Source organism: Natrix helvetica, assembly GCF_964273705.1.
Source record: "Natrix helvetica genome assembly, chromosome: 3".
NCBI classification, from domain to species: domain Eukaryota; kingdom Metazoa; phylum Chordata; class Lepidosauria; order Squamata; family Natricidae; genus Natrix; species Natrix helvetica.
This window is the reverse complement of record NC_138549.1, coordinates 49,269,373-49,295,087: the sequence shown is the minus strand read 5'-3', so window position 1 is coordinate 49,295,087 and position 25,715 is coordinate 49,269,373. Positions and strand designations below refer to the sequence as shown.

The window sequence follows — 25,715 nt, the reverse complement described above, 5'->3', positions numbered from 1 at the left end:
GCTACATTCGGTGTATAAGACACACCCAAATTTTCACCCTATTTTTGATCAGGATATTCTTCATGAACATTGGCTGTTTATTATACTGTAGCATTATTTGTAGGGTATATATAAATTGTGTAACTGTGTGATTAGTATGTTAATATATTTTACTTATTTAAAACTTAATACAAATAGAGCAGAATATTTTTTATAGCTAGGAAAGAAATATATTTTAAAAAATATCACCTGTCTTATTACTTCATATATATCTGACTTGTTTCCTGGTTTTTTTCAGAAAGGTTTTATCTTCCAATGATGATGTTGTTTGCTCTGATTTGTGTCTGATCAGTTTTCTCTCAGGACAATCCTCTCTCTCTGCAAGGCAGTTAAAAATTGCCTTCTGGTAGCCAGTTCCAGTTTCCTGTGAGACAAATGCAATGTTTTCCCGTAGCTAGTATTAGTCTTAAAGTATGACTCAGTTTTAGGCTTGGTTTCTCAGTGAGCTCAACTTTTAAAAGGAAGTGCAAGGACTCTTCATACTGCTTCTAAACATTTTTAGGTGTCTTTACTTCACAATGGGAGACGAGGTATGTCTTAAAAAAAACAAATACTTTTTTTCTTGTGTATGTATAAACTATGTTGTAATTTGCATAATATAGGTAACAACATGTTTGGCTAGAAAGGTTTCAAATGGTCTATATCTTATCATAAAATATGTTAGAGAGTTTTCACTGAAGTCTTAAAAGGAAAAGCAGTAACATCTGTGTTTCAGACCTAATAACTAACATTAATAATTTACATTGAACTGTGTAGCTGCTTCTTTTATATTTTTGCTTTGACAGATACACATATGCAGATGCTTTATGATAGCCTTCTTTTAGTATGATTTAAGATTTGTTTTAAATCTTACTGTCTAATAAATGAAAATCAGACTTTTGGAATTGTTACTGATAAAATACAACAAACAAAAAGAATATGGTAGGAATTATGCTTCCAAAACATTTAGAATGTACTTCTTTTCTTGTAGAAATAGTTTACTAAATGTTTATTTGATTAGAAGATATTTATATTATCACTAAGTGATAATTAGAGTTACAGAGAAAGTTTCCTTATACTTTTTAAACACGTTGACCTTTTATTTGTTTAGATATTATTTGTCAATTCCTTAATCTATATTTGTTGTCCAGATTCCTAATTCTGTGTGTAAGCATTAAACTGAGTTCTATTTGAAACATTTTTTCTGGTAGCAATATATTGTTGTTAGTTGCGAAGTCATGTCCGGCCCTTCGCAACCCCATGGACAACGTTCCTCTAGGCCTTCCTGTCCTCTACCATCCCCTGGAGTCCATTTAAGCTCACGCCTACTAATTTAGTGATTCCATCCATCCACCTCATTCTCTGTCATTCCCTTCTTCTTTTGACCTCAATCTTTCCCAGCATTAGGCTCTTCTCCAGTGAGTCCTTCCTTCTCATTAGATGGCCAAAGTACTTGAGTTTCATCTTTAAGATCTGGCCTTCTAAAGAGCAGTCAGGCTTGATCTCCTCTAGGACTGACTGGTTTAATCGCCTTGCAGTCCAAGGGACTCGCAGGAGTCTTCTCCAGCACCATAGTTCAAGGTCTTAATTCTTTGGGGCTCAACCTTTTTTATGGTCCAACTTTCACAGCCTACATTGCAACTGGGAAAACTTGCAATATAGAATGTGTCATCTATTTTCCTGTTCGAAAATAAACAAAAAGAAAAAGATGTTTACAGTTTAATACATGCTAAATGTTTGGAATAATGTCAACATATATACAAAAACTCAGCAAACAGCGGTTATTTGTATGTATTACATAAATAAATCAGTAGCAGTTCTGGCAATTTTATTAAACAGGAGATTTTACATTCATTTCAGAAAGTTCCTAAAGAATTGACCACAGAAATATGCATGTGTGTATTTATTTTTCTTTGCATTAATGGTAAAAAAGGGTTCTAATAGTAATAATAGACAGAGGAGATTTCAATTGGAACCAAATAAAAATGATTGCATTGATATTTTCCATGGTTTTATTTTGGTTCTTACACACTTCACCAGAATTTTTTATTCTTTGTATATAAGATTAACTATATCTTATGTCATTCTCTTTGTAGACATAGCCCTATAATGTCTACAGTTGGTATTCTATATTTTAGAGAAGTTGACAAATTCCTGTAAGTTCTTATTCCTTGGAAAATGTGGAAGAAGTTGACATTTGAATGGGATTGGAAAAAATGTGTGGGCTCTTGCCTTCTTCCTTTGCACGTATGCGTGCACCCGTGCACACACACACACACAAACATATATATAATGTATATCTGTGCACAAAATCTACACAGGAAGGGGTAATAAAAAAATCCTCAACCCTGTGGAAAAATAGAATGACAAATGGAAAATTGGATGAAAAAGCAAGTGGCTAAAGATAGAACTGATGATATATTATGTGTTTTCCAGTTGAAAATGTTATCATGTTTATAATAGTGTTGAATATATCTCTCAGGGATACACAATCTGATTTTGAATCTTGCATTTACATGGTTGTTATTTTTAACAATTGTATAGAACTTATAAAGTTGTTGGTTAAAGGATTTAGAATTCACATGACATTCTGTTATTAATATCTATTCTTTCCTCTTATATTTCAATGAGATTAAATTATCCTTGCATTGGTGCCCGGAATCAGTAATAGTTTGATTGAAGACTAATAAACAGAAAACTCCACAGAGTTTATGAACCTGGATGGGCTGTCTTGAACTAAATAACAATTGATAGCATTATTTATGTTGTCATTCATACAGCTAATGCAAAATCTTGTAATTGTTGTGCATATCTATTGTGTACTTTAAAGACAATTATACCTAGAGTTGGAGACTCTTCCCCAATATAGTTTGTTACAATTTTTTAAAAATGACAAGGCTTAGGCACAAACCATACTACTGTATTAGAATAAACCTTGGCTAAAGGTAGAAGTGTTATATATATTTAGATGTGTTACAGTACTTTGGGTAAATCACATTTTTCTAGTACTTAGTAGTTTTAGATAGTAATTTTATACCAGTAAAATATTTTAGGGTTTTTTAATCATAATGTTATAAAGATATGTAGAATGTGGTCATAGAAGAATTATAAAAGTAAAGGTAAAGGTTTTCCTGTCTAGTGGTATCTGATTCTTGGGGGCAGTGCTCATCTCCGTTTCTTAGCTGAGAGAGCCAGCATTGTCCAAAGACATGACATGGTCGTGTGGCCAGAATGACTATACACCGAGGCCCATAGAATGCTGTTACCTGTGTACCTATTTATCTATTCACATTTGCTTGCTTTCAAACTGCTAGGTAAGCAGGAGTTGAGGCAAATAACAGGAGCTCACCTGCATGCATGATGCTCTGATCTCGAATTTGGGCTGTCAGCTAACAAGCTCAGCATCTTTAACTGCTGAGCCATAGCACCTTCACAAGGATTATATGCTAATATTAAAGGGAAGCAGAACATTCATTTCTCTTTACAGTTTTACTTTGTCTGATAAATACATAGACAATAAAAAAGGACATTGATACAGTGGAAATAGAAAACTAGCATGTCAGTTCAGGTGATTCTACTATGAGCCTTCTATGCTCATTATCTTCTCGCAAAGTTTTTTAATATGGTGAAATTCTTAAATTAGTAATAATCTGCTTGGATTGTGAAGTAATACAATGAATATTTTGTAATGTAGGTTCATTTAGAAATGACATAGGGCAGTGATGTCTAACCCTTTTGTCGTCGCATGCTGAAAGCGTGCACACATGCACCCATAACGTGTGCATGATCCCCCGCGTGCACCCGCCCGGTGCATGCATGCATGCATGACCCCCACGCTCCCCACCCCGCACATGCATGCGACACCCCCACATGCGCCCTGTGCATGCACTCGTGACTCACACACACAACCCCTTGCATGTACCCAGCATAGGAGGAGAGAAGCCATATCTAAATGTTTAATAAGTAGCAGTGATTTCAGTGACTGACAGTAGAATTCAACTGAGACATTAATAAGTAGATTCTTAGGAATTAATCATCATAGTAACTCCACATGCTGTGCTTCTACCACCACTTACAATACTAGACAGCACAGTATTAACACTAGAAACCTTCAAGTTTCTAGGACAACTTTGTGAAAGTCAAAAGTAAAGGATAATTATCATTATGATTAAAAAGGGCATAATTTTAAAGGAACATTAACTTCTAGTGAGGAAAATCAAATCTAAGTCAAAATGTGGAGATGCTTAGTGTAAAAATTATGAATAAATGTCTTAAGTTCTTCCTAGTTCAGTTACCTAAAGCTTCCATTTGGAGGTAGATCTTTCCCCAAGATGGCTGTTGATTGGTAAGGAGATTTTTTTTCTTGCCAATGATCTCCTTAGTTTGTTGCCTAAGCTGGCTCTCTGGCAGTGCTGCTCACTGGATTTAAATGGGAGCACTTGGGGATGATCCAAGACGATTTTTGGATGGCTATGGACCCATTTGGGAAGGGGCATCTTGAAGATTACAATTCCCTTTGAGAGTGGTTGGAAAGTCATGGGCATCCATCTTCCTGTCACATGTTTCTTTAAGCATGCCTGGGTCTTAATTTCACGTTTAAATTTTGCTATGTGTTGACTTCTGGTGGCACCATAGGCATTGAAGGACGCTCCTTTGGGAACGTCAGCCCCGTGACCGAATTAAGCTGCTAGAACAGTGTAAATCAGCTGTCTAGCGGCTTGAAAACTCTAGAAAACCCCTTGGGAAAAGAGGGGGAGGTGAGCAGCTGGGCAAGGGTAGAGCTCCCCTAGACCCCCAGGAGCAATTCTAGGGCTCGAAGGGTGAGAGCCCCCCAGCAGCCCGACAGAACTCCTTGTCCGGGACGCTTCTGCTCTAGCAGAAACAAAACGTCATGACCATCCCTGCAATCAACGTTTCAATCTACATTTGAACAAGATGCAGGCAGAGCAAAGATAGGAGTAATTACAATTGCAAGTACAAACTTTAACTGATGTAGTAATACTGCCTTCTGTGAAGATTAAGTGGAACAAAAGGGAAGATGGCGCCTGAATATCAAAGGGTGTGGTGAAAGTGAAACCTAAAAGGAAAGATAGTATTTGTTAAGTGCCTGTTAACGTGGTTAAAAGATCCAAGAGCTCAAGATTAAAGGAAACCACATTGGTTTACTAACAAGCTATAAGATTTAACAAATCTGGGGATTAGGTGGACTTTTTGGACTCAATAATTTGGCTGTTGAAAAGTGTGATTTGAATATTTGGAAATGGCTTCAAAACAAACAAAATTAAGTGTTTCTAAGAGTGCTGGAAGTTCCCCAGCCCAGACACATAAATTGCAGTCTTTATTACCCTCAGCGGATACACGAACTTTGATACTTGCAGCCCTCCAAAGCACTTTAAAGGAACAAGCTGCTGTTTTGGAAGGAAAGATTACAACTGCTTTTAAAGATGCGTCTGATGAAATGTCTGAAATTAAGGATTTAATCCAAACCCGCAATCAACAGATAAGAGAGGATATAGTGGATGCATTTAAGGGCTTACTTGGTTATGTAACATCACTGGAGGATAGGGTGGAAGAAATTAATCAGTCTAATGTCAATTTGGAGAATAAAGTTGATGAGGCACAAAGTAAGACCAATAAGTCAGAGGCAGAGGTTACAATGATACAATATAGAGCGATGGAATTTGCTTTGAGAATAAGGGGCCTGAAAGAAAATAACCAAGAAAACCTGAGAGAGATTTTTGCAGAAGCTTTTGCTCAATTAATTGGCGAACCAAAAGCAGAATGTGATTGGCAGATGGACAAAATTTACCGTGTTAATTCATGGATTGTCAGACAGAGACAACTACCAAGAGATATTGTAATCTATTTTGTCACCAGGAAAACAAGGAATGGAATATTACAAGTGACTTATAAAAACAAGCTACAAGTGGCAGGTCAGGATGTGGCAGTATTGAAGGAAATTCCCCCCAAAATGTTGAGATCCAGAAAGGACTAAGCATTCCTAATGGATGAACTTAGAAATCACCAGATACAGTATAGATGGGAAGTTCCAGCCGGACTGGTGGTGAATTATTTAGGTGAAAGATATCGTCTTAATTCAGTTTGGAAGGCAAGCGATTTTTACAATAATGTACTAAAGACTGGATACCCACCATCTCCAGGACTCAGAAGAAGAAAAGAAGCAGGGGAGGCTAGACAAGAAGATACCCAGGTACAAGCAGCAACTGCTCAAGCCTTGGAATTACTCGAGGAGACAGAAGGAGTTAGGGAACAAAGACAACCAAATGTAAAGAGCAAGAATTAAAGATGCAACAAGCTCAGATAATAATCCAAGAAGCTATAAATATAAATACAGAAGCTGTGGGGGGAGCCAGACCTAAGAAGAAATTCCAGCAGGATTTCCAGGTGGCTCTTAAAAAGCTTCAGGGGGCTGAAGATGACAATTAAATTCTTAACCTGGAATGTTAATGGTTTAAACTTACCACAAAAAAGCAAAAAAATATTTCACCATCTGAAACAAATTAAAAATGATGTAATTTGTTTGCAAGAAACACATATTAGAACAAATGACCAGAAATATCTGATGAATGCAAGATTGGGAATGCACTTTATGGCATCTGCACCGGAGAAGAAAAATTGTATAGTTATATACTTAAGGAAAGACTTAAAGGCTGAATTAATTGAAGCAGATCCTCAAGGAAGATATATTGCAATTGAATTATTAATAGAAGGAAAGAAAATATTTTTAACGGGAGTATATGCTCCCAATCAACAACAAGAAACATTTTACAAGTTGCTCCATACTAAATTAATACAATGGGATTATAGCTCGTGTATATTTCTGGGTGACTGGAATGGAGTATTGGATACTATGAAAGACAAGAAGGGACTTTCGCAAAATATTCAAACATGAGCAAGATTGCCTAAATCCTTCTTCGACATGATGGAGGATATGGAACTGAGGAATATTTGGCAAGAACGGAATGTTAAAGAACAAGAGTTTACATTTTTTTCTGATAGGCACCAATCTTTTTCTAGTATTGACTTTATATTAATTACGAATGATCTTCCTTCCAGGATGAAGAAAACGAAGATATGTCTGAGAACCCTAACAGATCATAACCCGGTATGGATGGAACTGGAATATGGAGAGGGGTCTAGGAGGTCTTGGAAGTTAAATGAAAATTTATTTAGATATGAGGGAAATGTCACAGAATGTAAAAAACTACTGAAAGAATATTTTGTTTTTAACATGCATAAGGGAATATCCATGGAAACGGTTTGGGATGTAAGTAGAACATATATGAGAAGTGTTTTAATAAACTTGAATAACCTATATAGACGTAGACAGGGGGAAAAACGAAGGGAACTAGAAGAAGAGATAAAAAAGAAAGAGCAGGCGCTAATATCTAACCCAGATGATAAGAAGACAAAAGAAGCAATTACTTTACTACGAGGGCAATTCAATATGTTGTTGTCAGATCAAGTAGCAACTAATTTGTTATATGCTAAACACAATACTTTTTGCAATGCAAATAAACCAGGTAGATGGTTAGCATATATGTTAAGGAAAAAACAAAAGTCGTACCATAGAGAAAATAAAGTACAAAGGTAAAGAAGTTTATCAACAGGATATGATTAAAAAGCCTAGATTTAGAATTTTATACGAGACTGTATGCTGGGGATAAAATACAAGGTTTAGATATAAGATATTTGGAGAAAGAGAATATCCCCATAGTTACAGATGAGCAAAGGGAAAGATTGAATCAACCGATTTCCACAGAGGAAATTCTCCTGGTAATTAAGCAATTAAAAGTTGGTAAAGCCCCTGGCACAGATGGATTGACGGCGGTTTATTACAAAAATTAACAATTAGAAATGGTAGAACCTCTTAAGGAACTATTTAATAAAATACAACTGGGAGGAGGGGTACCACCATCTTGGAGAACAGCCTTTATTTCCCTGATTCCGAAAGAAGATCAAGATCACAGTCAGCAAAAAACCTATAGGCTTATATCACTACTTAATACAGATTATAACATTTTTGCTAAAATACTAGCAAATAGGTTGATGTCAGTTATACAACAAATGATTCACAATGATCAATCTGGTTTTATACATGGGAGACAAATGAAAAGTAATGTAAGACAAATTTTTAATATATTGGAGTATTTGGGGAAGAATAACCAAATCCCTGCAGTGCTTATATTCTTGGATGCGGAGAAAGCATTTGATCGAGTGGATTGGCAGTTTTTAATGCAAATAATACAAAAGATGCAGTTTGGAGAGTATTTTACACAATCTATTAATGCAATATACCAGAAACAAACAGTACAAATTATAGTTAATGGTAGTCTAACAGAACCTTTTAAAATCGAAAAAGGAACAAGACATGCATGTCCCCTGTCTCCATTATTGTTTATTTTAACTTTGGAATTATTGCTTAATAGAATACGTGACTCAGATGATGTACAGGGAATTAAGATTAGGCACCATGAATACAGAGTACGAGCATTCGCGGATGACTTGGTTGTAACTCTAACCCAACCGGGGAAATCAGCTATAGGTTTAATGAACATAATTAATCAATATAGTCAAGTATCCGGGTTTAAAATAAATTTAGGGAAAACAAAGATGATAGTTAAAATTATGACTATAAATCAAAAAGAAGAATTGGAAAAAGTAACAGGATATGAGATAGTTAAAAAGGTTAAATATCTAGGATTTTATATCACAACCTCAAATGGGAAATTATATAAGTATAATTATAAACCATTGTGGTATAAAATACAGACAGAGATGAATAAATGGAAAAAATTACAATTGTCTTTACTGGGAAGGATAGCAGCAGTAAAAATGAACATTTTGCCTAAGTTTTTATTTCTTTTTCAGACGATACCAATACTCAAAAAAGATGCAAATTTGGAAGAATGGCAGAAAGGTATTAATAACTTTGTTTGGGCAAGGAAGAAACCGAGAATAAAACTTAAAATAATGCAAGATATACGTGAGAGAGGAGGTCTGAAAATGCCCAACTTAAAATTATATTATGAAGCAGTAGTTTTATCAACAATTAGTGATTGGATTAATTTAACAGAGGATAGAATATTGAATATTGAGGGATATGATTTGGTATATGGTTGGCATGCTTATATATGACAAGAAGGTGGACAAGATTTTTAAAAGCCACATATTAAGGAATGCTCTACTGTGTGTCTGGAAAAAATATCAATGCAAGTTAAATGATAAGATACCTATGTGGGTAGTACCCAGACACGCGATAGAGAATATAAGTATAGAACAAAAACAGGACGTAATTACATATAAAGAGCTTCTTAACATAGAAAGAGGTGTACCACAGCTAAAACCCTTGAATGTATTAAGAGAGGAAAGGGTAATTCAAACCTGGTTTCAGTATGGACAGTTACAGGCTAGATGGAAAAAAGACCAGAAAATTGGTATCATACAAAATGAGGATAATTTGGTAAAACAAATTAGGGACCATAATCAAGTGCATATAAAAAGTTTGTATAATACACTGATAGAACTAGACTCGGAAACAGAGTTAGTTAAAGATTGCATGATAAAATGGGCACAAAACTTTGAAGAACCAATATTGATGGAAACCTGGGAAAAGATTTGGGTAAGAAATGTAACATTTATGCAAGCTCAAAACTTGAGAGAGAATTTTTATAAGATGTTCTATAGATGGCATTTAGATCCCAAAAAGTTAGCTTGTATGTATCCGAATTTACAATCTAAATGTTGGAGATGTGATTGTGTTGATGCTACGTATTATCATGTATGGTGGACTTGTAAAAAAGTTAAAGCATTTGGGATAAAAATATGGTGGATTATTCAAAATATTCTTAAAAAGAGGATAAAGTTCACTCCACAGCTATTCTTGTTAGATATAATTACAGATTGTACAGCTATAGAGACTAATTTGATTTTGAACTTAATAATGGCAGCAAGATTGTTGGTGGCGCAGTACTGGAAGAAGGAAGAACTGCCTACTATTCAAGAATGGACGCTAAAAGTAACAAACTTAGCAGAGATGTCCAAAATCTCAGCACATTTGAAGGATTATTCAGATGAGAAATACAAGCTGTAATGGAAAAGATGGATTGACTACATTCATAATAAATATCGGACTAAGAAATTCCAATTAGCTTATGAATGAACAAGGAATGTTACAATTTATCTAAAGTTAGTTTAATAAAAAGGGAGTTAAAGTACAAGAGAAAGTAGGATGCTATAGTTAGTTAGCCTATGTTAGTGTATGATTGTTAAATGTTTATACCCTGTATTTTGCTCTGGGAGGTTGTGGGGTGGGAGGGTTGGAGGAAGGGTAGGGTTGGGGTGGAGGGAGAGAAGTGGAAGGGGAAATATTTGTAAAAATTATTAAATTCTTTAATAAAAATAAATAAATTTTGCTATGTGTTTTATCTGCTAGCTAATGCTGATTTATTTCACCCCTCTGCTGGAACTTAACTATTCTCTTTTTCCCCTTTGTTTCCCAATGTTTTTGTATCTTTTTAATTTGCAAAATACTTGGAGTATATATATATATATATTTAAATTATTTTAATCTTGGATTGAAATATCCAGAAAACACCTTTTCTGTTTCATTCTGCTTCAGCTTCTTTGTTCTTTGTTCTTGGTTAAGCTTCATAGAGCAACAATGTACAACATTACAGTCGAAGCCGTGGCCAAAATATGAGAAAAGACCTTTTGGCAACATACAACTTTTAGTGAAAGCTTTTTTAAAAAGTTTGATAAGATGATAAAGCTTATGGAAAAATATGCAGAGAATCTGATTTGAAAGCTGCAGATCAAAGAGTTATTGGTTGTACAAACAGAGAGCTCACTGAGTTGACTCTATACAGCTCTCTGAACTTTTAAGTCTGCATTTGTTCATAATAGCAGAAGCCTGACATGGAAAAGTGACAAATTGGTTGTTTAGGAAGACTGGGGTGAAACTGGCAAATAGATTTATCTCTCTTAATTGCAAACCACTTAACTGGACTTTGCTGGGAAGAAAGATCAATTGTGGAAATTGAATGTTTTATACTTAACCAGACAACAATCGATAAATGGTATTAAGAAACAAACGAGGATATTTGATCCAGAATGAATTACTCTTAACTTTTGGAACAATTTGGGATAGATAAGATGCCGTGAAAATTTTCTACAAGTTGATACAATGTTTGTTAACAGAGGGTTTGGAAACTCTAACCTTGTCCTTTTCATTATTATTGTTCTTCCTGTCATTAATATAGCATATAGCATATAGATGACAGGTCAGGGTTGGGTTTCAAAAATTTTTACTACCTATTCTGTGGGCATGGCCCTATTTTGAGGGCGTGGCTTGGCAGTCATGTGACTGGGTGGGTGTGGCCAACTTGTAAAACTCACTTAACAATGCTCTTGCTTAGCAACCAAAATTTTGGCTCAACTGTGGTCATAAGTTCTTTCTTTCTTTCTTTCTTTCTTTCTTTCTTTCTGTCTGTCTGTCTGTCTGTCTTTTTTTCTTTCTTTCTTTCTTTCTTCTGTTTCTCTCTCCCACTTTCTTTCTTTCTATTTCTTTTCCTCTTTTTCTCTCTTTCTCTTTGTCACTCTTTTTTCCCTCTCTCTCCCTTCCTTCCTTTCTCTTTCTTTCTCTTTGTCTCTCTCTTTTCTCTCTCTCTCCCTTCCTTTCTCTTTCTTTTTCTCTCTCTTTTTCTTTCTATCTTTCTCTTTTTTCTCTCTCCCTTCCTTCCTTCCTTTCTCTTTCTTTCTCTCTTTCTTTTTCTCTCTTTTTTCTCTCCCTTTCTTCCTCTTCCTTCCTTTCTTTCTCTTTCTATCTTTGTCCTCTCTCTTTTTTCTCTTTCCCTTCTTTTCTTTCTCTTTCTCTTTTTTCTCTCTTTTCTCTCCCTTTCTTCCCCTTCCTTTCTTTCTCTCTCTTTCTATCCTTGTCCCTCTCTCTTTTTTCTCTCTCTCTCCTTTTCTTCCTTCCTCTTTCTTTCGCTCTTACCCTTTCTTTCTCTCTGTCTCCCACCTCTCTCACACACACACACATCACTTCCAGTTGGCAAAAATTTCTCTGCGCAACCTTCCCACCAACCTAGGGACATCCCCGGATCTGCTGGATGGCCGCTCCTTTGCATCCTGTTGCCGGCTGCAGTTGGCTTTCTCCTGGCGATCCTTCCTGGCCAGGAGAGACCTTGAGGAAGGATTGCCAGGAGAAAGCCAACTGCAGCGGGGCACAAAGGAGCAGCTGCCAAGCAGCTGCCGCATCCCATTGCAGGTGCCCAGGGTGGCCTCGATGCCCTGCCTTCCTGCCACTTCCAGCCCGGCGCAACCTCCCTGCCACCCCACCGACCTGGGGACACTCCTGGCTCTGCTGGATGGCCGCTCCTTTACGTCCCGTTGCCGGCTGCAGTTGGCTTTCTCCTGGTGATCCTTCCTGTCTGGGAGACACCCTCCAGTGGCAGCCCTGCCATTCTGGCCATGTCCCGGCAGGTGCTGCACCCCAGAGCGGTCAAATGGTGGTGGTGTGTGGGCTGCTGACCGTCCCACAGCCCACCCAGATGTGGCCAGACCGAAGGGGCTACCCCAGAGAGGAAGGATCGCCAGGAGAAAGCCAACTGCAGCCGGCAACAAAGAAATTGCAAACTGCAAATGGGCAGAATTCCCCCACTCCCCAGGCACCTGCAGCCTCGGAGTCTGCAGCAACTTGTACAGTAAAAGCAATTAAGAACTTCTCACACATGTGAGAAGATTTTCTTTACTGTTCAAAGGCTTGCTCCAAAGCTGCAAGCTCTGAGGCTGCAGGCACTCAGGATGGAATGCTGTCCATCTGCTCCCTCCCAAAACAACCTCTCAGGTTTTCAAGCCACAAGACCCGGAGCCGCCAGTCTCTGGTAAGATGTGTATCTCGTGGCCTGGCTCATCCCACCCCTGCCCCATGTGCCACCTCCAAATTGCATCCCACTGTGAGTGTCTCTCAGCCGTTGTGTACAGGGAAAATGCTTGCACAGAAAATAAAAACTTCGCAAGAATGCAAGAAGCTGTTACTTGCCTTGCACTCACAAGAAATTTTTCTTTACTGTGCAAGATTTCTCCCTGCACACAACAGCTGAGAGACGCTCACAGTGAGGCGCAATTTGGGCTCAACCCCCACCCCAAGGCCCTTCTGTCTGCTTGCCCAGCGCTCACTCAGCCGCCCCCTCCAATCCCTCGCCGGTGCCTGGAAAGCAAGGTCATCCACCGCTTGTTTGCCCAGTGCTCACTCAGAGACCTCTTAGCTCCCCCCAACATCCCTCTTGCCTGGATGCAGCCACTCACCAGTTCTTTCTTCTGGTTCCAAATTAAGTGCTGGTTGGTTGGTTGGTTAAAGTGCGGGTTGGATCCTAATGCTCCATCATTGGAGGCTTTTAAATGGGAGAACCTTTCAGTGTTCGGCTGGCAAAGAAAGCTCTCAGTCATGACCGCTGCTGCTCCTGCTGGCTAGGCAGGCAAAGGAAGTGGGTGGGCAGGACAAGCATGGTGCGGACAGGCGGGCCGAGAGAGAGAGAGAGTGTGGCAACTGGGCGGGTGGGGAGAGTGAGCAGGGGCAAGCCAGAGGACCATACTGGTATGGAGCATGGCCAGGCTGCCACCGCTACTGGTCCACATGTTTTATAAGAGAATGCTTTTAATCTATTTTATTCTGTCTTGAAGGCAGTTACTTTATCATTTTTCTCCAGAGTACCTGATGAACTAGTTTACAGAATTCATATTTTTCCATAATTACCTAAGCATAGTTTTTCAACTTCCATTTTTACGTAAAACAATATTCAGTATTATTCTTCAGAACATATAATGTAAAAGTCTATTTTGAAATAACTCCTATAACATTTGGATATTTTTATGCAGGTAGCAAAAGGAAGTAGATATTTACAAGCAATAGCTATAATCCCGCCCCTAAAAATATTGTAGGTTGCAGAATAAAAATATGTCTAGTTTTCCTTTATTATTTAACATATACTCTGTTGATGATTTTAACTGCTAATTACATATTTTTCCTTCTATAGTGAAACTTTCATTTTCATTTTTAATGTTTTCATTTTCTTAATATTATTTCTTTTTAATATGATCAATCACTTTTAACCCTGGTTTTTAAATGATAAATTTTATGGAGTAAATTAGAATGTAAATTATATTACATTATATTAAATTCTGTTTAAACAATCTTATTTTTACTGAGAATACGGAAGGCTTAAATACAGTTAAATGCAGTTAATCAAGATAAAATATAGTGGGAGTTCCGGTTCCGGCGGCAGCGGCGACGGGCAGCTCTTTGCCCGCTCCGGCTCTCCGGTGGGCTTCCCCACTCCTTGGGGGGCACAGGACACCCCTCAGAGGGGTCCTGCCGGAGGGGCGGCATCGCGGGGAGCTCCTGCATCGGCGGCGGCCGGCGGGAGGTCTCTCGCGCGCCCAAGGCACCGGGGAGCTAGATCGGAGGGCGCCTCGCGTTTCTGCGCTTCGCGCCTCGCTAAAGCCGTCGGGAGAATGAAGCAAGTGAAGGAAGCAGCTGCGGTGCGGTGAGGCTGCTTCTCTCTTCATGCCCTATTTTGCACAAAGAACTAGTTAGCTTTCTTTAAATAACTTTCGGAGTATTCTGGAGGCGCGGCTGGAGGGAGGGGGGTTTCCCCCCCCCTTGGATAAGCGGCGAGGAATAATCTTGCTCTCAGCCCCCGGGGAAGGAGGAGGGGGGAGAGCCAACGAATGAAGCCTCACCCAGGTTGGATGATTTTCTTTGCAATTTAATTTCACTATTTACTGAGATTTGAGGACTTTTGGAACTTTTTAAAACTTTGATATGCCTCTGTGCCCAAAACTGGCAGGGCAAGATGGCACACTTCCGTTGTCTTTATGAACTGTGAAACCTGACTCCACCTTTAAAATTCAGGCTTCCGGTCTTTGTCTCCGTGTCTCCCAGAGGAATCTCTTGTGGATTGGTCTTTTTGAACTTTCTAGGGGAAACCTTTCATCTATTGCCAGACTTATTAGAGAGATTCTCTTCTGCCTGGTTCTTCTGCTCCCGGACCTCACCTGGCTACCCTTCTTTTCTAACTGTTTATCTTATATATGGACTGAACTTCTAATGTTATAAAGGATGGCATCCAAAAGACCACCTCCTGGGAAATCTGGCTTTGCCACATCTGCTCCAACATCTGTAACATCCAGTCCAGCCACACAGTCCAAGATAACAGAACTGATGCAACCTAAGACTATAGAGATGGACTTTCAACAAATGCTTCAACAAATTTTACAGGGCCAGGAGGAAATCAAGAAACAGCTAAGGGAAATGAAAGATGAAATTAAAGAAAATCAAGCCCAAATTTATAAGAACTCACAGAGACTGGATCTTGTGGAAGGGGGGGTGGAGGAGGTGAGGGGGGGGGTGGAAGCTGTGCAGAAAGGGAACAAAGATCTTGACATCCAACAGATGAAATTAGAATTTGAGAGAATGTCCTATTATCTTAGATTTCAAAATGTTATAGAAGAAGATGGGGAAAATATAAGGGACATCATGACAAACATTCTGGCTGACTACACACACAAAGAAAAACAACAGATGGGGTGGGATATAGATCTGGTTTATAGAGTGAATTCAGCTTACGCTAGAACACACAATGTACCCAGGGAGGTTCATATTAAATTTCTTAGAAAAAGCACAAGAGATGAAATTTTGGGTGTACAAAGGGGGCAAGCATTGATATATCATGATATGGAGATAACCATTCTGAAGCAGATCCCTAAGAAGATTAGAGAAAAAAGAAAAAATTATTCGCAATTAGCGAATAAATTATACCAGAAAGGGGTGTGGTTTAGATGGTTGATGCCTGAAGGTATGCTGATATTCTGGGAGGAGACAAGAATTAGAATTAATTCACCCATAGAGGCGCAGGCCTTTATGGAAAAAAATAAAACATTCCTAGAGAAACCACCAGATACCACAACGGACACGCAGGACACGGGAGGGGCCAGAGCTCTGCCAGTGGAGGGAGATGGGGCAATAGCAAGAAGACTCAGATCACAAAAATAAACAAGAAAATCATATTATTATAAACTGACCGAAAGTGAAAATGGAATTATATTTGGATTTTATACTGTAATGTTTAATTTGATTGAATTTAATAATAGAACTAATATGCTGACTGTAATCAATTATATACTAATGCATTATATTAAATGTATACTATGGGTATGGAGGGAGGGGGGCCTCACACACTTTGCAACTGCCAAAATTTGTATACCTGTCCATTTACCCTTTTCCCTATAAATCTTGAAAAACCAATAAAATTTTATTATAAAAAAAAAAAAAAAAAAAAAGATAAAATATAGTTGAGAGTAGGAGCTGAAGTCGTGACGAGACAACATGCGATCTCAATGCTCTGAGACCGCAGTTGATACTTTTGCTGCTGGGTGGTCCAAATGGACCTAAACCATCCCGCAGAGACAGTGAACAGGAAGAATACGTCTTGCTGATCTCAGGAACATCACAAAGTCCCTGATTGATCCAAGAGAAGTTCTTCAAGCCAGTGACAAAAAATCCAGCCATTAGGCTGATGAAGTCGGGGTGGCTCCAAAACGGAAGGATACGGAAAGAGAAAGTGTTTCCAGCTGGTGAGGAAGTTTTACCGTTTTAAAAGTGACTGCCAATAAAAAACTTAAAATTAATTTAAATTGGAGAACAGAAGAAATAAGCGGCAGAATTAAATTTGAAAATGGAAAGAGTGGAATATTGAAAGAGGAATTAAATGGAGGGGAAATCTGCCCCAGATAGCAAGATACAAAAGAAGAAAAAAATGAAATAATTTATGGATTTAAAGAGAGAAATCTTATTAGCAATAGCATTGATAACACTACCGACAATCAAAGATAAGCTGATTAAGGAAACAGAAGAAGGGCATCGAAATTACATGAGAGATTTTATAAGCAAAGAGTTGCTAAGGGGAGTCCATACAAAGTTGATTAAGGAGATGATTAGAGGACTGACACCACAAATGGCAGAAGATATGAGACTGTTTTGCTACTGGAAAGATACAGGTTGATAGATGGAAGAGTATAATTTAAAGCTAGTTAAACAGTGAAATTTAGTGATAATAGATATAGTTAAATAAATAATTGATAATGATAATAATGTATACAATGTGTAGTGTTATGATAAGCAATAATGGGATATGAGTATTGAATGGAACCCATGAAAGGAAGATTAGAAAGTCTTTTGGATTATATCTAAAGGTTAATAAAAAAGAACTAAGTTAGATACAGTTAAGTCTTGAATATTAGGGGGGAAATGTTATGATACAGGATATAGTTAAATAAAGGAGGGATAATGATAACAACGTATATACAGGTATGGGTACAACATAAGGAAATTGGATGTAAATTGTAAACTAATTTGGAAAGTAGGTTTAGAAAACTTTGTTATTAAATATTATGGATGTTTAGTTAGAATAGGACATAAGAATTCAGTGTTATTGGAGGATTTTAGAAATAGTAAATGAAATGCCAATATGTGATTATGTATTAAATCTTGGTATATTTTATGATGATGGGCATTTAAACAATTATAGTCAAATGAAAATGGAGGTATGATGGAGATATAAATATCTGAGTTAAAATACTTGAGTTAATATGAATTATGTTTGTTGACTGTGAAAGAGATGCACGTAAGCCTTTTTGTAACCAACTGATACACTTTCTACAGTATGTAAAGAAGGATGTGTTGTCTTTGTTTTGAAAATATTTTTTTTAAAAAAACTTTTATTAATAAAAGATAAAATATAGTTAATAGTTACTTTGGAACAAGTGAGTATCAATAAAACCTTAAAATGATTGCAAATACGATAATTTACCAAGTAGCCTCAGTGATATGGGTAGCTATATAACTGATTGATAATTTCTTTTGCACAAATATGTAATAAAGTCACAAAGAAACAAGAACTGGTTAAATATATGTGTTATTTTGAAATATGTTTTAGTTAAAATAACTAAAGGCATTGTGGCAGATGATGAATTAAATCAGTTACTTCATATTTTCATTAACTATTATGATTTGGATAAGCAAATAATGAATGGTGTTATTTTTTAAATGACTAATTATTTTTATTTTTACAGACAGTTGGAAAAAGAATGCCCACAGCTACAACAGTCCAGGAGGCAAGAAAAAATGAACTGGATAGCAGAACAAAGAGTAAGTCTTCCTGTTTTTTTAATTGCATTTTGGTTGAAGAAATTTGGGGACACACTATAGAAGTGCAAACTACCCAAATAAGTGATGCTCAATGAACAGGATAACATCAGAGGGAACTGCTTAATTTTGCAAGATTTTATATAGAAAAAAAATTTATAGGAGAATTTTCTGGTGAGAAGGAAATATTGTGAGAGATTTTAACATTTTAAAATGAAACAAATGGGAAATAATGAAAAACTTCCTTAGCGAAGTTGTACAATATAGTACATTTAAGGAGTGCAAGGGCACTGTTTAAAGTGATATATACTATTTGGAATGTCCGTTTGATTTCATTTTCCATGTTAAGTTCACCTTAAGAATTTTGACCAATGACAAAAAACCTCAACATCAATAGAACAATTAAATATTCCAAAGACTTTAATCCAGTCAAATTATTAACAGTATTATTATTCTAAAAGAACATCAGCTCTTCCTTCAGTAACACGCTGGGGTCATTTGACTAGAGGAGCCCATCTTGCAGTGTCAACTATTTTATATTTTCTATCATGTGGTTTCCTTGGCAAAATACAGAAGTGATTTACCATTACCTTTTCGCATACAATATGATTTGATACTTTTGCTTTTATTACTAAATATATTCCATTGGATTGCTGTTGCCCAATACAAGTGCCTGTGTGCTTCAGCTTGGCAGCTGACATGACCTCCATGTTTTGGGTGACCATATTGAGATTGCATACTCTTGGGATACCTACTCAGCATTCTTCACCCATCCTACTGCCACCCCTATTAATCAGCAGCACAGCATGACGTGGGGTTGGGTATCTATGATACTAACCTATAAATACAGTTAATCCTTGAGTTACAACAGTTCACTTAGTGACTGTTCAAAGTTATACAATAATCCCAAGTATTTACAACACAGTCCCAAATTATGAATGTTGCAGCACCACGGCAGTTGTTCACCCTTATGAACAACCGTAGTGGTATTGCAACATTCACCCTACCTATTCCCCCTTACCGGGTCTCTACAATTGCTTGCCCCCTTCCATCCTGCCATGCCAGACTCACGTACCTTGCAAAGATCTTGATACTCTCTGCCATGGTTTCTTTAAGAGTAGGATGCTTCTAGCATCCGATCAGCTTGCAAACATTTTGCTCAGAGACTGGAAGCTTGTGGGTGCCATGGTGTCGTGGGACTTCAGGCCACGAGATCACAGCCCCCAAAAGCTTCCAAAACATTTGCAAGCTGAGGGAACACTTTGAAGGAGCAAAATTGTGCTGCATCAAAGTGTCCCATTGGCTTGCAAACATTTTACACGGAGACTGGAAGCTTCTGGGCACTGTGATCTCACGAGATTTTAGGCCACAAGATTCGCAATTCACGTTACAACAATTTGAATGTATGGAGTTTGGCGAGAAGTTTATGAACATGATTAAGACAATATACTCCAAACAAATGGCAAAAGTGATAGTGAATGGGGACTTGACAGCAAACTTTAACATTAAAAAAGACACAAGGCAAGGATGTCTGCTGTCCCCATTACTATTTATATTAACACTGGAAATATTCAATGGAGGTATTAGACAGGATCCAGAAATAAAGGCTTGGAAATAAAAAGAGAAAAATATACATTACAAGCATTTGCAGATGACCTGGTATTTATTTTAGAAGAACCATTGGAATCTGTCCCTAAGTTAATCGAAAAAATTGAGGAGTATGGAGAAGTAGCAGGGCTAAGAATAAATAAATGAATAAATAATGAAAATACTAGCTAAAAACCTTACAGATAAGCAGAAAAAATGAACTGACAAAGAAAATAGGCCTTCAGGTAGTTAAAAAAAAGTAAAATATTTGGGAATTTATCTAACAGCTAGATGTGCACCTATTAAAGAAGATAACTATATAAGGTTAGCATAACAAATTAAACTTGATCTGGAGAATTGGGGGAAAATGCAATTGTCAATGATAGGAAGAATAACAACTATAAAAATGAATATTCTACGGAAGCTACTGTTTTAAAATTAGAGAAAAAATACTTTGATAACTTAAATGCAATAATTTTGAGATATGTTTGGCAAGGGAAAAGAGTGAGAATAAGACTGAAAATGTTACAAGACTCAAAGAATAATAGACTCAAAGGGGGCTTTGGACTGCTGGATTGGGAGCTTTATTATCAGACTTCTGCACTAATTTAGGTGAAAGAATGGATAAATCTGAGAAATAGAAGATTGTTATTGCTGGAGGGACATGACCTCCAAGTGAGATGGCATGTTTTCTTTTTTATTTTTTTATTTTTTTAAAAAAACAAAATTTTATTGGTTTTAAAAAAGAATATGCAAGGAAAAGGTAATGGATTAAGTACAAATTTTGACAGTTACATTGTGCAGGAAATGGCCCTCCCCCCCTCTCATAACTTTCATTTACTAATACATTAGATTGTTGTTACTTAATAATATTTTGTCAGCATATAAACTTTTGTCTTCAAATAATTTCAATCATTTTAAACAGATTTTCAGTTTCATTTTTGTGATCTGAGTTTTCTCAATGTTGCCTCTTCTCCCCCTCCCCCCCGGCAGAGCTCCGGCACCTCCCGTGTCCTGTATGTCCGGTGTAGTGTCATCAGATTTATCTAAGAGGACTTTGTTTTTTTCCATGAATGCCTCAGCCTCGGTAGTTGTATTAATTCTAACTCTCGTGTCCTCCCAGAATATTAGCATACCTTCTGGAAACAACCATCTAAACCACACCCCTTTCTGGTATAATTTATTCGCTAAAAGCGAATATTTTTTTCTTTTCTCTCTAACTTTCTTTGGGATCTGTTTCAGAATGGCTATTTCTCTATCCTTGTATTTTAATGTTTGCCCCACTTTGTGCACTCAGAATCTTGTCTCTTGTGGTCTTTCTGAGGAATTTGATATGTACCTCCCTTGGAACATTGTGGGTTCTAGCATATGTTGAGTTTACTCTATAAAACAGGTCCATGTCCCACCCCATCTGTTGTCTGTCTTTTTAAATAAATTCAGCCAATAAATTTGTCATAATATCCCTCAAATTTTCATCATCAGCCTCAATTACATTTTGAAATCTAAGGAAAAAAGACATCCGTTCAAATTCGGTTTTTATCTGGTGGTTCTCAAGTTCTTGATTTCCTTTTTGCACTCCCTTCACCTCTATCTTCATCTCAGCCGTCCCCTCCTCCAAAAGTTCCAGTCTCTGTGAATTTTGGATCGCACGGTCTTTATTCTCTCTAAGCTGCTCATTCATTTCCTTCAATTGGTTTTTTAGGTCCTCCTGCCCCTTTAAGAGTTGTTCAAACATCTGTTGAAAATCCACCTCAGAGGGTTTAGGCTGGAACAAAGAAGTTAGTGTCTGTTGTCCGCTGGGGCTGGATGTTGAGGATGTTGGGGCGGAGCCCGCATATCCCGGCTTCCCCGGTGGTGGTCTTTTAGGTGACATTGTAGTAATCAGAGCTCAGAGGTGAAAATGTCAATACAAAGAAGGAGCAACTGGGGGGGGTGGATAGCCGAGTGAGATCGCGAGGCAGGAAGCCCAGGCAAATAGGGACCTAGGCAATAGAGCAGTGAAGTCCTTTGTTCCAAGTCCAGGATAAAATGTAGCACGAGACTTCTCTGAGTGTCACGGAGACAAAAACAAGATGCCAGCAATTTCTATGGGTGGAGTCAAATTTCAAAGTACATGAAGACAACGGAAGTGTGCCATCTTGCCCTGCCAGCTCCGGGATCCAAAGGCAAAAGTTTTCAAAGTTTTCCAAAGAAAACAGATCATCACCTCATTTTCACAGTTGCAGTAAAGGAAATCTGCTGTTTGCTACGAGGGTGATTCCATTCCAAGGCTCCCCCCCTCCTCTTCTGGGGGCAGGGAGCAAAACAGTTTCAAGCCGCTTGTCCGAGGGGGGGGGAAATCCCCCTCCCTCCAATCACACTTCCCAACCACAAGTTGAAAGCCTTTCCAAGAAGCTGACAATCTTTTTGTTTTCATTCAGTCATCAAAGGGAACGGGGGGGAATCTCCATCTCACCGCACAGCAACTGCATCCTTCGAATCTTGAATTTCATCCGGCTGCCTCAACGCGAAGACTCCGCGGCGCCTCCCCTCTTGCCTCTCGGTGCCTAGGGTGATGCGGGGGGCCCCCCGGCCACCGCCGACACAGGAGATCCCCCGCTACGCTGCCCCCTCGGCAGGAGCCCCTCCAGGGCGTCCTGTGCCCCCCCCGATCAAAGGGGAGCCCACCAGGAGTGCTCGGGGCGAGCAAAGCCTGCCCATCGCATACCGCCGGAGATGGCATGCTGTCTTGTGGGATGGAAAAAATAAAATACATGAATACTTCCAAAAACATAATGTAAAGAAAGCTCTACTCTTTACATTAAAAAGTTAAAACAAAAGATTATATGAAAATGCCAGTCTGGCTTTCCACAATGGAAGCACTGACACATCCAAATGTTGTAAATTTGGAAAAAATGTAACATATTAAGATATTTTAAATGAGAAAGGGGAACTTAAAAATAAACAGGAATTACAAACAAAGGGTTGGACTTTGCATGGTGGCCACATTTGCAAATTTATTCAAGATATGTGAAAGATGTAAAAACATATGGTTTCTATAAAGAGCCAACAACACTTGATCAGATAGAAGAACAAAAGAAGAAAAGATAAATAAGACTAATAAAAATAAATAAGGCTAATAGAAAATCTGGGGTCTTGGAGGAATAATTTTGGAATTGACCAAATATTAATAAGATTATTAATAAGTGCTTTTTTTCTGGAGTTTTCAGATATTGGAATATTGGGACATTAGAGGTATATTAATATGTTACAAAATGACCCAGCTACAAACCGTAGCAGCCCACCTCTGGTCAACCCACTCATTACACAGTCCATTAAAAATGTTGCTTGTTAAAGAAAAACTGTAAATAAAACATATACCAAAAAAAGAAAAAAGAAATGGCTGGTTTATACTATTATGGATGAGTAAAAAGTTGAGGTTCAGTGTTAATTGCCTTATTCTACTGCAATAGAGGGAGACAGAAGTGAACACCTTTTTTCCCCTCTCTTCCACACTTCTCTCTTCCCCTTCCCTTTCCCTTTGTGTCCTACTATTTGCTTTTGTATATTTGTATTTCATACTATAAACTAATAAAAAAATATGGAGATTCTGTCTGATGACATCAGCCCAACTAGCAAAAGAAGGGGTGTCACTGCGTTAAATTGTTTGCTAGCCTCAACTGACGAACTGAAACTAAAATAATTACTGAAAGAGTTACTGCGCAGGTCATAAGGTCTTATCTAACAATGATGTACTGCACATGCTTAACATGTTTATTACTTCACACATTCCAGAGACTTCTCTTTCCTTTTGATCTTTGTCCGTCTGCTAGGAAACTCGGAGACAGAATTGCTTCTGCCAAAATGTAACAATTAGATAGATTTGTTTTATTTTCTATTTCTTATTTTTGTATTAAAGCTTGTTTTTCATTAGAATATGTTTCCCGGGATTTTTATTTCTTTTTTTCGCACCTTAAAGATAATGCTGTTTGGAAAAGCCGCGATCTAAGACCTCATTTAGTTCAGGGTGAAATCTTCCCCTGACACTGTCTTCCTCCAATTCTCCCTCAAAACAGAATATGAACTGAAAACACATATTTAAAGTGTATTTTTCTTTTATTTCTTTTTTTTTAAAAAAATTCTTCTTCCAATTTCTTTAAAATTTGACTGTTACATGCTTTTATTCTCATATGAAATGGAATAACATGGTCGAATTCTTAAGAATTTGAGTGCATTTATATTTCTTTATAAACCAGAATATTCATAAAAGTTTTGGAGAAATTCCCCCACTTTCTATTTGTAAAGATTCTTTCTCATAGCATCAAATTCAGGAAGAATACTGTTGTATTGCCGTAAAGCAAGGTTTAACAAAACATTTCCAACTAGTGTTGTAACTTAATCTCTATTTTTGCTGAAATCTTCATTGCTGTTTATTGAAAATTATTTTAATATAATTCTAATTCTTGACCTAGCAAGTTTGATTTCTTCACATTTACTTCTGAAGTTGTTAAAATGTATTGAAATGTACTTTTGCTTTTAGTGAAGGAGTATTGCAAAGTTATATTTCCTTATGAAGCACAGAATGAAGATGAATTGACAATTAAAGAAGGTGATATTGTTACGCTTGTCAATAAGGTAATTATGCAATTTTTGTTTACAAACAGTAACACCATTTTATAGAAAAACACTATATTGGATGAATTAATCAAACTTGAGTACTTTCTTTGAGCATGATGCCAAATGTTTAAGGTATTTCAAGAGTTTATATAATAAGAAAATATCACAGTGTCCAAAGTGGGAGAACAGACTGAAACTGGGTGAACTTTTCTTTATGCATTACAAACAAGTAATTGAACTCTGCTATATGGAAGAACCATTAGTTCCCAGCTACGTATATTATTGAAGATAGTTGGAAGATTTTTTGTTACTTTTAAAATAAAATATGGAATTAATTAGCTAATAATTTACTATCAGAATTTAGAACAGCCTATCAAACCAATTATTTTAATATGTATTAAATATAAGGTTAAAAAGTATTTTCAAGCTTTTTATTTCAACATGAGTTTATTTCCTCTCTTTTTTCAAATGACAATTGGGACTTTCCTAGTTCTGAAAAGTTTAAAAATCCTGTTGAAAAAGAAAGCTAAGCAAACAGGCATAAAGCTGAGATTATGCATTTCATAATTCAAATATGCATCCTGTCTCTATTTGACATCTGTAGCTGAGAACTGGAAGGTAACCAGCATAACTCTAATTGTTAAGAAGAGTTCATGGGGAGATCCAGGAAATTATAGGCTTATCAGCTTAACATCTATCCAGGGAAGATAGTGAAATTGCCATAAAGATAAAATTGCCAAACATCTGGAGACACAAATCTTGCTCAAGGATACCCACTGTGGTTCAATAAGAGAAGATCTATTAATGAATCTATTAGAGCTTTTAAAATATGTGAATAAACATATTAATAAGAACAAGCCATTAGACATCATCTAGTTAGATTTTCAAAAAGTTTTTGATAAAGTCCTTTGTCAACAACTTCTCAGGAAGTTTAGTAGCCATGGAATAAAAAAGCAGGCTGTCTTGTGGATAAGCAATGGCTAAAGAGTATTAAATGGGAATAAATAAGCATTTCTCATTATTGAAGAATGTAACTAGTGGGTTCCCAAGGTTCTGTTCTTGGAATGGACCTTTCTAACTTTGATCTGGAATTGGGCGTCACTGATGGAATAATTTGCTGATGACACTACATTGTTCAGAGTGGTAAAAACAAAAAGAGGTTACAAAGAATTCCAAGGTGATGTCTGCACATAAGGGGACTAGGCAGCAAAATGGTAGATGTCATTCAGGTGACACATTAGTGCCAAAAATGTAAACCATACATATAAATAAATGGCATCAGAGCTAA

The 25,715-nt window shown here is 37.3% G+C and overlaps 1 protein-coding gene across 6 annotated transcripts in view; it reads left to right on the top strand.

The window, feature by feature from the left end:
• The window catches only part of SH3KBP1 (SH3 domain containing kinase binding protein 1), a 239,495-nt gene that overhangs the window by 165,060 nt on the left and 48,720 nt on the right, over positions 1–25,715 (top strand). For all 6 annotated transcript variants that reach the window (XM_081947350.1, XM_081947349.1, XM_081947346.1 and 3 more), the window contains 2 exons: positions 18,172–18,247; positions 24,351–24,445. In XM_081947350.1, coding sequence (XP_081803476.1) covers positions 18,172–18,247; positions 24,351–24,445 — 171 coding nt within the window. The remainder of the gene's footprint in view (positions 1–18,171; positions 18,248–24,350; positions 24,446–25,715) is intronic.